General features: G+C 42.2%; 1 protein-coding gene across 1 annotated transcript in view; it reads right to left on the bottom strand.

The window, feature by feature from the left end:
* The window catches only part of LOC138249601 (trifunctional purine biosynthetic protein adenosine-3-like), a 249,449-nt gene that overhangs the window by 189,377 nt on the left and 43,927 nt on the right, over positions 1-16,145 (bottom strand). The window contains exons 8-10 of the mRNA XM_069203543.1: positions 12,974-13,041; positions 9,925-10,010; positions 4,339-4,507 (exon numbers count right to left, since the gene is read on the bottom strand). Of these exons, the coding sequence (XP_069059644.1) occupies positions 4,339-4,507; positions 9,925-10,010; positions 12,974-13,041 (323 nt within the window). The remainder of the gene's footprint in view (positions 1-4,338; positions 4,508-9,924; positions 10,011-12,973; positions 13,042-16,145) is intronic.

The following is a 16,145-nucleotide window of genomic DNA, read 5'->3' as shown; positions in this document are numbered from 1 at the left end:
AGTATCACATGACATCATGTCCCCCCACCCAAAAGTAGAGGATCAATATTGCAGTGGATACACGAGGCCACCAGACTAGTCGCTCCTCCGCCCTCCCCACCGGCAGACAGTCTGGATCACATCTCCAGCCAGACCTCATATGTGATATGCAGTCCAGAAGCTAAACAAAGGTTTAGGCAGACATTGAACAGTTCCCCGCTGTCCCGGTGGCACTCCACTCTGGCTCCTACATCTCAACTGAGGACCCACCCCCCAACAACTCTATCAAAGCAGGATCCAATGCCATGGTGCCATCTCCCTGGATCACTATTCAGGATGTCCTTGGTCCCTCACTGGAGCAGAGTTCTGTCTGTCTGTCGTTTTCTCTGGTCCTCCAGCCACGGCGAGGACTCCACTCCTCCAAGACCCAATTTTGCCCTGCAGCACCTTTTCCCTCATCTCCAGCCATCTCCAAACGTCATCTGGGCAGTCGAAAAAGTATGATTTTCTAACTGAGATCACTCGCATACTGGCCAGATACAGAAGCATATATTTCAGACCCATAGCTTTCAATTTTTTCTTTACTTCCATGAACTATTTTCTGTTCCCCCTGAACTTGCTGTGAGTAATCAGGATAAATGGAGATTCTGTGGTCGTCCTAATGGGCAGTATCTGTTTCACAGGGCATCCCAAATGATGCTGTCTTTATCTTTATAGTTAGGAACATGGGCTATGATCGCACAAGAGGGTGCCCCAGGTGTTGATGGGACGGTCAGCGCCCTGTGCACATGTTCCACAACAAAATAAGCTGAAAGGTGTGTTGGCTTCAGGACATCCTGCATACATTTTTTCAATTAATTGCTCTGTTGATCTCCCTTCAGCACGTTCAAAAAGCCCAGAAGCCTAACATTATTGCGACGTGACCTCCCCTCCGTGTCTTCAGCCCAGGCCTCCAGTATCTCCACCTTAGATAGGACACCAGCCATTTACTTTTTAATGGTAGCCACTTCCAGTTTGAGACTCCCAGTCGTCTCCTCAGCCACACGCACTTTTTCAGAGACTTTGAGTAGTTCTGCATGGAGCACATTGAGATTATTTAACGCTGTTTCTATCTTTCCCTCCAGCACAATTCTAGAGCCCTGATTGCCGTCAATAGTTCAGCTCTGGAGGCTGCCCCTGGCAGCAACTCCGGACTAGGATCACTCTGAGAGCCCCCTGGGTGCATCTGTCTGTGGGTGCTCACCTGGGCCATGGTATAGTACTCCTTGGTGTTGCTCTGACAGGGGCCCTGGGGCTTGCACTTCTCCACGAGGAGCGATACCGTTAATGAGTGATGACTCCAAAATGAAGGGGGGAACAGGGCAGCAACAGTCCACGAGACAGCTGCAGTGGAGGCAATTCTTCCTAGTCTTCACCAAGCAGGCAGAACCCACCTGTCGAAAGGCCTTCTTGGGCCCACGTTGGTTCTCAATTTTAGCTTAGTTTTATATTTTACATTTTGAGCGCTTTAGCTGACATAGCTTATAGCAATGACATTTCACACAATACATTGTACATGTTGCTTCTTTTAGTTAGCTTTTCTCAACATATAATCTGTACACTGTTTTAAAGGCTAGGAACACAGAACAAGAGATCCTAGTGCTTGCATTGCCCATTCGGAGAACAGTCTCTAACATCTAGGCATATCACTGCATCAGAGCTGTGCCTCAACCAGTGTGGTTTTGATTATATCAACTGTGCACAGCCCCGAAGGTGTCAGAGGAGCACTCCGGCCACTAATGCCTAGGAGTGTATGCTGTGTTTGACATGCAGCTCTGCTGATACTGATCTTTCATCTGGCAGAAAAGAATTGCCAACTCGACTCTTGACTGGCACCCTGGCTTAGCTTTCCCAGTATGGAGGTCTTAGGCTATCCTTTTAGATCGGCACAGGCAGAGGGGCAGAGGGTACACCCGCTATGCTCTAAGATTGTAGATAATGCGTCTTTTCACCACATTTGTAACTCTGGTTATAATCCATGGTTTCATCTGCCTAATTATCAAAGCTCACTCTCTGTATGCAAGACTACAATTGTTTCAATTAATGTGTGAAAGTCTTTATTTGTATCTTTCTTGGGTGTACCCTGGGCATGCGCGAGTAAAACAACGAAGTGGGTAAGACCTGTTTCCACTATTTCCTTGGGAGTCAGAGTGTAATGTCCGAGGTTGCTGTAATCATGTGCTCCCCTGGAAATCCTGGGGGTTCAGGTGAGGCACTGTGAGCTAGCTAGGAATTGGGGCTGTAGTTACTGATGGTGTAGGTGGACTCAGGCCCCTCAAACTGAAGTTCTGCCACCCTAAAACACAGTCCTATCTTTTAATGGGTATCCTGAGTAGTTCTTATGTGTGCCGAAGGACCCCTATTCTCCTAACATCTGAGACGTCCATAGTGTTAGGGAATATATCATTCTCAGCATGATACAAAGCACCTACATTTGTCTGTAGGTTGTTCAAGCTTAAACATTTAAAAACATACCCCACTATAGTATATTCCTTTTCTAAATTCCATTAAAAAAAAAAATGACTGTAATAAATATTCCTGCTAACTGCAGACCTTCTGTTACAGCACACTTAACAACACATGGGCTATCTAATGGGGTTGGAATGTTACCTTCATGGTTGAGGGCCATGATTCTTATAAAACTGAAGTATTTTACTCCTGGGTCGCCTTTCCTGCAGTCGATGCTAATACAAACACATTCCATACCATACATACATTGATGCTGCCTTTCCAGTCCAATACAGAACTTACAATGATTTAGAAATGCCATTAACATTTCAGAAACATCAAAATTGGTTCTGAGGTGCCCTACCACATGTATTACAAAATATCAGACTGGAGATGGACTCAGTCCCCTCGTCCTGAAGTTGTGTCACCCTGATATGCAGCCCTACCCTTTAGTGGGAACTGTATAACATGGCACCACCAACATGCATCCTCCCCTGAGAGGGACCAGCAAGTCACTAACAAAGGTCCAGGACACATGGAGGGCAAGACTGCATCTTCCAGGGGGCCATAATCATCGATGTCTGCTCTGGCTGGACTACAATGCCTTCAGAGACCCCTCCAGGGAAGCCAGTGCATGAGAGCCGTCCCGCAACCTAGTAGCCCGGGGGGTCAACAAGGCAGTCAAGCTCATAAGGTGCAGCCTATGTGGCCACACTCACGAGCGGCCCTTGAGCCTAGCCTCCTCACAGAGACGTCCTCTAGGCCCGCTGGGCTGGTCCACAGGGCTGTCTGTGCTAGCCCCCACTCCCACAGGAGGGTTCTACATCTCGCCAGCCCCTCGGAATGGGTCAAGAGCTCCCACAGTGTAGCTGCTGTCCCGGATGACCCCCAGCTAGCCACACATGTCGATTATGCCCCAGGAGAAATGGGCGTTGTCAGCCTCACAGAGTCCCAGCAACTGCCATGTCCAGGCCTCAGTCCTCAAGCCCCTTTCTGCGCTCCAGCACGAGCCTCAACATGTTCCAGGGGCCGTGTTCACATCCTTAGCGCCGCTGTTATGTCTGTTCCTTTGATTTGCTCACAGAAGGCATTGGCCACATGGGATGCAGCACCAGCCGAGCACTTCCCAGATGCAACTTAGGATCTGAGACAACCGCACAGGCCTCAGCGTGCCCCTAGCCAAGATAGGTCTTGTGAAACCACCAGCTGCACTCCAGATTGTCTCCTGCGTCAGAATCCAGCCTCATGCGGTACAAGAGGGGGAGAGGAGGAATCTCCAGTCAGTCACTGCCAGGAAGCAGCATTACACAGGCAACATATTTACAGGCCCTATGTCACCTTGGTTGGTTGGCAGTCCACAGAGCAGGTTTGGTGGTCAACGTATTGTTGCTAAGTGCTTGTGCGTGATATATGATTTGATGGATTGAATTGTATTGAGGCTGGTTTTGTTCTGTGTATTGGGATGATTCTGTTTTGCATGATCTTTATTTGTTTCTATGAAGAAAATCACAAAATGTTAAGTCCAGTCATTAGATGTTATGTGTCTTGTATATCGTTCATGTTACTGCCTTGCCTTGTGACAATGTATGATGTGTGAGATCTCCATAGAGGGAGGGCCAGGGTCTTGGTGGTTTGCTTAATAAGACATAGGATGGGCTAGGGAAGAGCATTGCTCCAGGTAGAGTGTGCATTTAATTGGTTCTGCTTGTGAAGACTTGACAATATAGTGTACCTGTAAAAACATATTGAATGTGACACTGAACTTGTGGACTGAGAACTTTACAACAAAGTAAGGCATTATGTCATCATGACAGTGGCTTACATACACACAACATGCCTCTACTTATGCAATTTGCATGAGCAACAGCTTACCTGTAATTTCCAGTCCCCTTGAATAGCGGAAAGGATACCCATGACTTGTCATGAACGCAGTGAGGGCAACTTTCTTTTCCAGCCATGCTGGTGTATAGCTGCTGAGCCTGCCATCAATGGTCGACTGAAGCACTTCGTAAAGATCATTTTTCAGCAATGGAAGAATCACCTGCTGAGAGTTAGACATCTAAGTAAAACTTGGAAAACACTGCACCTCTTTATCTTTGATGATGAAGAAGAAAGCATCAGTAGAGAGTTAAAATGATTTTGCAGTATAGAGTAAATCCTTTCCTTGACCAATGGATTTCAATTAATCACTGTAGATCTAAATTGCGCAGCTATAAATTTTTAATGAAGATTATTAAAAAAAAACATCACTGCTCCACCATCCATGTCAATGGCTATGTGATATACTCTCCTGTAATATCATCGAGGTAGAAGGTTTTCTTGTGCCACCTTTCCTATCACTAGGATATTTGTGAAATTACACAGCTAATAGGACCCATGAATATATATTTATCTATAGTTTAATCAGACAGAATACCAGGTCTGACATTCTTCTGTAATTTCTTCTGGCGTTACAGAAGTATTCACTTCAATAATGTCTGACTACTACTAATGCTAATTGAAAAGGGAGCTCGCCATATTGCCCAGTCTATGTGAAGAATATTCTTCTTACTTCAAGCTACACAGCTGATGTGGAGAAAGTTTTACCATCTGCTCTTCATGCTGGTGATGAAAATGTGGCCTCTGCTGCTCAAGAGATCTGTAAAGGAAACATTCTCCATTGTGTGTAAATAAAGCTTGTCTTGCTTCTAACCATGATATGTTTGTAGGGAGATTGCCCCACCACTTTTATGCTATGTCCCACCCTGTTGGCTCCCAAGTGCGGTAAGGCAACGAGGACCTTGTGGTTGCGGGGTGGCGGCTCAGAGGCAACCTTCTTTGGCAGAGAAGTGGTCCTAGGGCAGTGAAAACCATTTTTGCCTTTTGCTTCTTATGCTGCTCCAGGATGCTGTGCTGTTTCCTCTGGGGAATCTGGAGCTGGAGTTCAGGAAATGATCTCACCACCTTAAAACTTACAAGAGAGTCCTCTCCCAAGGACATTTTCAAAGCATGAGCAATAACGAAGTGATGATCAAAAACAAGATAGAATTTTGAAGAGCATACTCAAAGTATTAAGAGTCCCCTTCAAAGAATATTTTAGGACATAGAACAAAACAGTGCAAAAGTTCATACTTAAGAACACTTGGCCGGTAAAGCTGGTAAGATACAAGTAGGGTTCAAAGAACACTTTAGAATGGGAGGCCTCCCACCTTACCAATAGTGAGAGCCACCTATGATGGTTGATGACCGTTGTAAGCTACTACCTAATAAATGCAATACATTTACACCAAACAATCTAAACACTGTCACTAGAGTACCCAGCCCTGCTACTGTGAGCATACCGTATTAATGGTACAGGAGCCGTATCATAAAAGGTTTACATTTTGGGTTCCTACGGATCAGTTGTGTTCCTTTGCCTTTGAGACAGTAAAAGGAAGAAATAGAGAGAAAGAAAGCCAGAGAAAGTGAGAGAAAAAGGAGAGGGAGACAAAAGAAGAAGAGAGAGACTGAGAGAGGAAAGAATGACAGAATGAGAGAAAATGGGCAACAGCCATAGAAAGGAAATTATGAAAGAAATAAGCAGAGAAAGAGAGAAAAAGAAAGAGAACAAAAGCAACCAGGAAAAGAAAGAAGAAAAGATGACAATAAACATTAAAAGGGCAAAAGACACAAAAGTGACAAAGTAACAAAGAGAAATTGCCTAACAAAGAAAAAGAAAAGAAAGAAAGCAAGAGAAAAAGATTGAGAAAAGAATAGAAAGGATGGAAAGTAACATAAGGAAACAATGGAGAATGAAAGGAAAGACTAGAAAAAACAAAACGAAGAAACAAAAAAGACAGATATTGAGACAAGGACAGTAGTGGAGGAAGAAAGGACAAAAGAGAGGAAAAAGTACAATAAGTAAATACAGCAAAAAATATAAGATAAACAATAATGGAGGAATGATGAAGACAGAGGAAGTGTATTAGAAGGAATGAGAGGAGGAAGAGAAGGAAAAAAGAAAACAAAAAAGCACAGAATGAAAGAAGTAGAGAAATACAGAAATGGGACAAAAGAAAGAAAGTAAAGAAAGAAGAGTGGAATCAAGAAAGAGGGAAGACAGGAACATGAAATGAAGAAAGGAAAAAGACAAAAAGGGAGAAAAAGAATGAAACAATAAGGTCAATAATTTTCGAGAGAAAGAAGAGCAAAGAGGAGAAATAAAAAGAATGAATGAGGAGAAGAAAGTAAAAAGTAAGAAAGAAACAAAAAAGGGAACATGAAGGAAAAGGGGAAATGCTGAGGTAAATATGAGAACAAAGAACAGAGTAGAGGCAAATAGCAAGAGTAATTTATAAACAAGAAGAAAAAAGGGCACCCAAAAAAATATTTCACAACAAAGAAGGGGGAGAAATACGTAGGGAAAGAGTGAGGTAGTGTAAACGTTAGGAAGATAGAAGGAGAAAGAAAGAGGGATATATTATTTTTAAAAAGGAGGTAAAGGCCTAAAAGCAAGGAAAAATAAAAGAGAAGGAAGAAAAGGCAAGATAGAATGGAGAAAAAGAAGTACATAAATAATTTTTCAGACGAAGGTAGGCTGCACAATACTGCACTGTTAGCTTTTGAGTCATCACAAAAACGGGCAGTGTTTTAAATAGGTACCCTATCAGGTGGGCAGCTGTATATCATCACCTCTGCTCACAGGCTATTAAAATGTGTAAACTACTCAGCTGCAGCTTACATGGTGCCGGTATCCACCTGTTGGAGAGCCTGTTTTAGATAGTTAGTGCAAAATAGAGCATTTTAAAGGACATTGATCTTGCAACATACGTCAACATACAATGCTCTTCCTTTCTCCTGCTGTTACTGCCTGACTCTCACACATGCCCCAGTGTGCCCATTATCTCTTTTTGAACTTGATGCCTGTTCAGAAACTGCATTTTGTAGTACAGAAAGTACTACAAAATGCTATTCACAAACCTACGAGTGTAAATCTCCACCTCTACAGCTCCTATCTTTTCTCTGGGCAGATCCTCACACATGTAAGTTTACCACTTAATAGTAAATGATGGGAGGGACTAGGGGAAGAGGCTGAAAAAAGTCATACTTATTAATAAATGGGAGAGTTTAGGGAGAAGTAAGGAGGGGTTTAGGTAGTGTTAACGAGGGACACCCTCCCATTGCTATTCACAAACTGCATTTCTAAAGTTACTGCAGCTAAAAAAGGACCCCAAAACCGTAATAAATTCCTCCAGCTCAAAACTGGAGTGAGTCCAGTGCCACACATAGCCAACCACTAGTGCTGCAACATTCACCTATGGAAAGTTACAGATTTGGGGACATAAAAACCCATAGGAAATAATTTTAAATTAAATTAGCTAAAAATATGAATATATAAAATTTAGTGTAGAACAACTCTAAAAAACATATTCATTATTCAATTATAAATGATTTTAACAGTTTATATTTAATTTATACATCAATGTAATATTAATTTGTATTAAAATACAATTACATTCTTTTTAATTTTTTTATACATCACTTTTAATAATTATTAGTGCACAATAAATATGTAATATTTTTACTTCAGGTGAGAATTTATTTTTTTAATTTAGACTTTAGAAAAATAATTGTATTTAATTTAATGTATTTAAATGAATTAAACATTCAAGTTATTTTTAAGTTAATAGCCCTGTACATTTTAATGGTGTTCTGCATTTAAAATAAATATACAAAATTAATTTACATTAATTAATATTTAGCATGAGAATATTTTTGTGAAGGAAGCATGGGTGATGCTGAAGCACAGCAGCTCCACTTCCCTGGAGAATCCAGCTACCTGAAGCAGCCAGTCAGGTAAAGAATGAGGGGAAATCAGCAGGGGCTTAGCTTCAGGAGATGTTTGGGGTGTTACACCGCCTTAATAAATGTATTTTCAGGTAAAGAATTGAATACAGGGGCTTTCAGTCGGGTATTGTGAGGTGTTTGTTGGATTTTACCAGGAATTTTTCCATACACAAAGACCAAAACCCACACACACTCTCTCCTCTCTCTGTTTTGAAATTAAAAAATGTTGGTTATTTTACAAAATATTGGCCCAAATTTAAGAAAAATGCTGCTGCATTATATGCGGTGCAACTTTTCGTGCACCCCTTAGTGCCCCCCTAACGCCACCATGTGTGTACCGTATTAAACATATGGCGCACTATGGCGCAGGTTAGGGACAACAGCATCAACATTTTTGACGCTATTGTTGTACTTTGCAGGATTCGTTGATGCCGCTAATCCTGAAAAGTACATGGAGGCCCATTATAAAAAGTGGTATGCCTCCTTTCAACGCATGCTCTGTGTAGGCATTAAAAATGCCACAAAAAATGGCACAGTGGAATCTCGTAGATTTCACTGCGCCATTTTTGAGGTCCCCCTAACAGGGGAACATCCAAGGCATAACGTGGCGCCAGGGGTTACAAAGTGGTGCAATGCATGCATTACGCCACTTTGTAAGTATGGTGCTGTGAATTAGGCCTTGTTGAGCCACATTAGCGTAATAAAAAATTATGCTAATGTGATGCAAGGAGGCGTTAGGCCCTCTTAAATTTGAGCCATTGTGCTTTCTCCCACTTAAGGCCTGATTTAAGGAAAGTGATGTTATACCAAGTGCAGCGCCACTTTCCTTGCGCCCCTTAGCACCCTCCTCATATCACCATGTGTGCGCCATATCTAGGATATGGTGCAACATGGCGGTAGTTAGGGAACTAGTGTCAAAATGTTTGATGCTAATCCGGAACTAGTTTGCAGGATTAGTGTCAGAAATGTTGATGCTAATCCTGCAAAGACCATTGAGGCCCATTGAAAACAATAGTGTGCCTCCTTTTAAAACCTGCACTGAGCAGGCGTTAAAAGTGCTGATAAAAGTGCCATTAAAAGTGCCTAATGGGGAACGCCCCCTTTGCATACACTATGCCTGGTGAAGGCACAATGCAGCACAAAGGGTTACAAAGAGGCGCAAGGCGTGCGCGGAGATTTTGGCCTCACTGGGCAACATTAGCGTTAAAAAATGACGCTATTGTGGCGCAAGGAGGCGCTAGGGGCTCTTAAATCTTCCCCTTAGGACCCCTACCAATCTGCATTCCTCTCCCATTACACTGCTCCTTGAGCTCCTGTCGTGTGCCCTGCTTGTCATATAGTGTATTTTAATATTATATGCCTGTGTGATAGCTGGAAAATCTGTGGCTCATGCCCCCTCCCCCCCATCTTTCTGACAAAGCTACGACCCTGGAAATCAGGAAAAGGATGAGGACTAAGCAGGAGGGACTGTGTTTGTTAAAGTTGATTCCCCTGGTTATTCCCCATTCCTAAGTGGGACACCTCAACACCCCACCTCTGGTCCAACTCTTAGTAGGTACCAGTGCTTCCAACTCCTGGAAATCCTCCGGCCAGTAAAAGTATAGTGGCCTTTCTACGGTGCAGATATTCTCTATTTTTATAATAAATACAGACCTGGCAGGCTGTCTCTCCAAAGCAGCATTTGAAGGTTAGAACTTTTGGCCCCTCTTTAGTCAGCATTATTTTGGCGTGCAGCACGCCTGTAAAGAAAATGAAAACATTAGATTTAGCACATGCGCTTGCCATTTTACAATTTCATGGTCAATATTGTTTACTATGCAACTCAAGTTTTCAGGGCTGTAACTCAAGTTTTCAGGGCTGTTCTATCATGTAGATCTGCACACAGCAACAGAGAAGTAGCAAAAGGTGTTGGAGGTGACTGAAAGTGAGTTTGGGCAGCAAAGGGCATAGGGAGAAACATAGGCCCAGATTTAAGAAATGTGGCGCTTCACATGCGTGCGCCATATTTAAGATACGGCGCACCATGGCGATATTAGGAACAATAGCGTCAAAATTCTGGATGCTATTGTGGCGTTTGCTCCACTAGCGTCAAAAATTCTGACGCTAGTGGAGCAAAGTGCAACGAGGCCCATTGATTCCAATGGGTGCATCCTTTTAATGCCTGCTTTCAGCAGGCATTAAAAATGATGCCAAAAATGGAGCAATTAAATCTTGTCGATTCATTGAGCCATTTTTACAAGCCTCCTTGCACCGGAACGCCCCCTTTGCATACATTATGCATGCCACGTGTATAATGTGGCGCAAAGGGTCACAAAGTGGCATAATGCTTGCACTGCGCCACTTTATAGATATTGCGTGGCATTTTTGGCAATCTAACGCCACATTAGTGCCAGAAAAATGATGCTAATGTGATGTTAGATGGCACAAGGCCATCCTTAAATTTGTGCCATGGTTTGGCTGAGAGGTGGAGTGTGTGTGATCAGCTCTCTTGCGTGTTAATCTGTCACAGTTGCAACAAGGGTGTATTGAAACTGCAATGCAGGTATAATTTAGCAAAGCCAATCGGCCTGGCTTATACCTGGAAGTAACTCTTCATTGTTTTCAGTCATCCATCTGTCCATGCAACTAATCACTCATCATCTGTGCACTTGGTTACTCATCCTTGCACTATTCGCTTTATTGCTTTCATTTATTTAGATTCTTGATACAGCATGTCATGCCCCTGAGCACAGAGTATAAGAGTGTTTTACAAAGCCTAGCACAGAAATAACACCAAAAACACAGAAGCGAAGAACGGGACTATAAGGCTTCAAGTAATAATGAAATCTTTGTACTGAACGTCAAGGGGTATGAGGTGGGCACAGAATACAAGAGATCTTTTGAGCATTCTGTTTATGGTCCCTTTTAAAAGCATGGATTGAAGTGCCCTTTCAGATTTATGTCAGCACAGCGTTCCAGATCACTGGAGCAGCTCACAAAATAACCGCTGGAGGGGGGGAGACTTTCGGAATCTAAAACTGTTCATGTCGAGCCGAGCTTAGCTTCCCAAAAGTGCTGTGTCTGCCAGAAAGCTGACATTTTTCAGACAAGTACTCAGGTTTCACCCCATGTCCGTGCCGCATTTCTTTTTGCCACTCCAGCCCCCACCTGCAAGCACAGTTTCGAGTTTGTGGACCATCTGCTCCCTTCTCGACAGCATCATGCAGCCGGGCACCTAAGCACTATGTTCTCTCTCTGCAACTGGGTTCCGTGGGGGTGATGAACTATGGGCAAGTGTTTGGGCCTCTTGCTGGCACCAGAATACTACCTACTTCTTACCACACTGTCAGCAAGTTAGTTAACTGGACAAAACCAGCAGTCTTCTTTTGCTACCTATGTTTGAAATTCACTGCAAAACTGTAACAAATCCCCCTTGAAAGAAGACAAATCCCCCGTTGATAGACTGGAAATGTGGATCCCCCTCACTCCCACACACATCTGCAAAGATCTAAAAGCAGAGCTCCAAACCCCCAAGTATGAGGTTTCAAGTCCATCTTCCCCCCCTTGTGCTGAATGTTTAGGGCTTGTGCAGCTGGACCCCCACCAACCCAGGCCCCCACCTGCCTGGCCAAGAGGGTGGACACAGGACCTGAAATGATGGCATGGGTCTATCAATAACACACTGACTCTGCAGTGTGAGTATGCAAGAGACAGGGTACAGCACAGGCCTGCAGGGTCTGGTAAAGTTACTCCACACATAATTTTGCTGCAGGAACTGAGCAACAACCTCAGTTATTAATCCAGTAATAAATCATTGTTAATAGGGCTTTATAGGGACAATATAATTACACATACCATAATTTCAATCTGTGCATATATAATACTTCTGTATCTCTTATATTACATTACAGACTGCCCAGAGGCAAGAACCAAGTAACAACCTGGTTTACTAATCCAGTTACAAATTATAGTTAATGATGCTGCACAAATCCACTAAATAATTTTACATATATCACATCCTTCCACCTTTAGAAGGTGTAATGCCCGCATATTATTAAATAATAAAATATGGAATAATGAGATAACATGTTTCCAAGCCCTTTAGAGGTGATTTGTGGTTTGTCAGCGTGGGAACTCTTGAATAAACTGGTGATGCACCTGACCCACCAAACTCAACAGGCCCATCTCATTTACAGGTTTCCATTGCAGAGCCGCAGACTCTGCCATCAGAAGCCTATGACTCAGTGGATCACCCACCAGTGGGCCGCGTGGTCAATGTGTTGGATGGCCCGCCCTATTTAGGGCAGACCTTCTAATACATATTTATTCCCTGGGGCCACCATGTGAAGCATGGTAGATCTGGGGAGGAAAATGAAAAATAGCTCTACAGTTCAGGGACAATCTGCCATGCTTGTTTCCAGTGCAGAAATAATCCACGTCCACCCTATTTAGCATTTGGTGGGAACTGGCAATCCCCCAAATTCTAGACTAAGTATGGATTAAAATCCAGTGGCTTTTATTCCTTCACACTAATTTCACTGTGGTGGACAACATTCAGCTGGTGGATTATGCTCCATATTTGGATTTTCCACTACAAATTGAAGGATTTTCAGTTACCTCCACGATATTTTCACAGTAGCATATGTTTTTCAAGGCAAAGGTAGGTATACAATGGACTTCTCATTATCACCAGAGCACAGGGGCATATCACAAATCCTCTCACCTACATATGGTATGCCCTCCTGCCGTAGTCCATCAATGGTTTCTTGAATTATAGTATCATTAATTTTCCTCAACACGTTTAATGGAAACTGAAAATCAACAGAAATGAGAAATTATGTGTATTAATCTCACATTACCTCCCCTTACATTACCTTCTCATTTTGCAATTCTTTGTCCCATTACCTACTTTGGCTAAGAGTACGGGGTTGCCTTGCATGTACAACTCTACCAAGTGTTTATCAATGATATTTACTAAACCCATGGCTCAGTGCCCCCGATTATTACACAAACAGTTAAGACATAATTAGAAATACATGTGTGTGTATATATACAGTAAAACAAACAACAATGGTCTAAGCATCAGGGGTGGATGGTACAGAATACAGTTCCCAGCATGAGCCCACAAATGGTAATCAAAGACATCTGATTATTATATTGTTGACGTTTCGACCTCTGGAGTCACTTAAAATACCTCTTCAGGACAAGGGAAGGTCGGGACACCTCAATTGGATGATTCACATTTAAAAGGAGGCACACAGAGAAGGGTGGTTGCAGTGGATTTCATATATCTATTGATGCTTGTTAGAAGAGGGGCACTCACATGTAAAGCATCTTGATTGTTTTACAAATTTCTTGCAAGCTTAGCACAAGGCGGCAACTCTTAGTAAGCCTCAAGGCGCCTTGTACCTGGCGTAGGCCGAAGCTTGAGAGTCACTGGAGCAGCAGCATATATTGTCACTGCCAACCACAGTCATTCATAATGACAATGTAATCCCAGTCTTCCAGGTGACTATTTCTAAACATGGTGGGCTGTCCTCCATCAGGAGAGTGGAGACCATAGCCTCTACAAACTTAGCAGCCTGGCAAGCCAGACTTTCAATGAGTTGGTATTTGTAAAACTGTTTTCCCTCCTAATAATGATAATTTAATTCATCATCTCTCCAACACAATAACCTATACTATATCACATGCAACATGACATGGTAGGCTATGATAATAACAAGATACATCACAATACACTCCACCAATTGAGCCATTACTAATGTAGTCTATCATATAAATACAAAATAACATAACATATAACATGTTACATCACATCATGTAATATACAAAGTAATACATCACTCCACATTCGATATGTGACAACCTTCATCACACTACATAACATATATAACAAAAAACATAACACCACGTAGCATTTGACAGGCTACAACTCATTGCACCACACCGCAAAACTGAATATAAATGATACAGAAAATCACAACACGCCACAAGATTTTTTACAAAATACAGCAAACCATTAAAATCATATGCAAGTGCATTTCATAAAAACAGAATGAATGACTGTAAGTTATTACCATCCAGGTAATAGTATTTTAGAGCCACAATCACAAACAACTTTGTGGATAGGCAAAGGGCACAGTATACACACACACTGATTAATGTATGTATTCTCTCTCTAAAGCATATATTTATGTGTATGAATTGATCAGTGTCCTTCCTTCATTCATACATTCATTAGTACATAGACATCCTCATTTATAATGTTGGTTTTCTTACAGTGGTTGTTGGTAGAACAGGGGATCATTTACCTCCACTTTAATTTTACTCAGTGTTACAGGTTTCCGGTATAGTGTGTTAGGCATCTATGTTTATGACAACATTCAGGATAGATGATCAGACATGGTTAACTCTACACAGTTCAGAGGTACAGAAAAGGCATATTGGTGTAAAGATGAGGACACACGTAATCTTGTATTTCTTAAGTTTATTTTCTCAAGCTGGTCCACACATCCTTTCGCAACCGTCTCCCATATCAGAATGCCTCAGCCTCCAACCCCCAGGTTCCATCTCCCCACATTCTACATTCCACCCCTCAACCTTCCACTATACTTAAACATACAACACACTTTCCCTCCTTAAACAAAACTAACAAAAGAAATATAAACATTAAAATACATATAACAACAGAATACAGAAAATGTATTGTAAATCAAAACATAATGTAAACACCATACTTTTTTTCTAAACAAAGTCTTTGAGCTTTGCAGGCTGTCGTCTCGTCCTGACATAGGACTTTACACGTGACGCAACAGAATTATAATTCACAGGATGATAATTCACAACAGAATGATCATCCATAGTAACATTACCATTACTGTCACCCAACTCCATATTAGCCTCTCCTTCACAAGAACCATTCTCCATGACTTCCTGTTGTTCACAACTTGCCCCTTTTTTTATACAAACACCAGATTGCATCCCACTTCCAAACATCACTAACGGATCAGTTCCACAATTTCCGTCATGATACTCAAAATTACCAGCACATTTTGCCAATCTGCTCACATTCCACACTTTACCATCCTGTGTAACAACACTTTTTTTGAACACTTTTACAACCTTCAAAGCCCTGCCAAACTTAGATGCACCTTTCCTCACAAAACCTGGCTCACGCACCTTTACCCAATCACCAACCGAAAAACTAGGTTCCCTCACCTTCCACTTGTCATCATATCTCTTCTTAAATTTCTCTTGTTTCCCCCTCACCCTTTCTCTAACTTCCTCCACTGAGATATCCTCCCAGTCCTTACTCAGTTTCTTCTTAAACCACCACGGACACAATTTAGACACAGGATGTCTTCCTTTCAGTAATTTGAATGGACTCACTTCCGTGGTACTTTGCGGGTTAATGTGATAATACCACAACTTCTCCCTTAATTTCTCTTTCCACATTCCCCCAAATCCTCTTGCCCAGCAAATACTATCCTTAAGAACTCGATTGAATCTCTCTACTTGACCATTCCCTTGAGGATCATACAGAGGTGTAGTAACATGTTTGATATTACTATATTTTAAAAAACTTTGCATTTCACCAGAAGTCAGTTGGACGCCATTATCCGAAATCAACACCTCCGGATATCCTTCCCTAGCAAATACCTCCTTGAAAAACTCAATAATAGCTGCAGATGTCGCCTGAGCAACCAACTTCACCTCTGCCCATTTGGAAAAATAGTCAATTAACACCAAAGCATAACGTGTATCTGTTGGAAGAGAAAAAAATGGGCCAGAAACATCAAAACCTAGCTTCTGCCACGGACAATTCGTCCAGGGAATAGGTTCAAGGGGAGCAGGTACTGTTCTCAGCATTTTCTCCGCATTTACACACACAC

The sequence above is a fragment of the Pleurodeles waltl genome, chromosome 8 (genome assembly GCF_031143425.1).
Source record: "Pleurodeles waltl isolate 20211129_DDA chromosome 8, aPleWal1.hap1.20221129, whole genome shotgun sequence".
In the NCBI taxonomy this organism is placed as follows: Eukaryota; Metazoa; Chordata; class Amphibia; order Caudata; family Salamandridae; genus Pleurodeles; species Pleurodeles waltl.
Note: the sequence above shows the minus strand (reverse complement) of the source record. Positions and strands in the feature narration are given on the sequence as shown.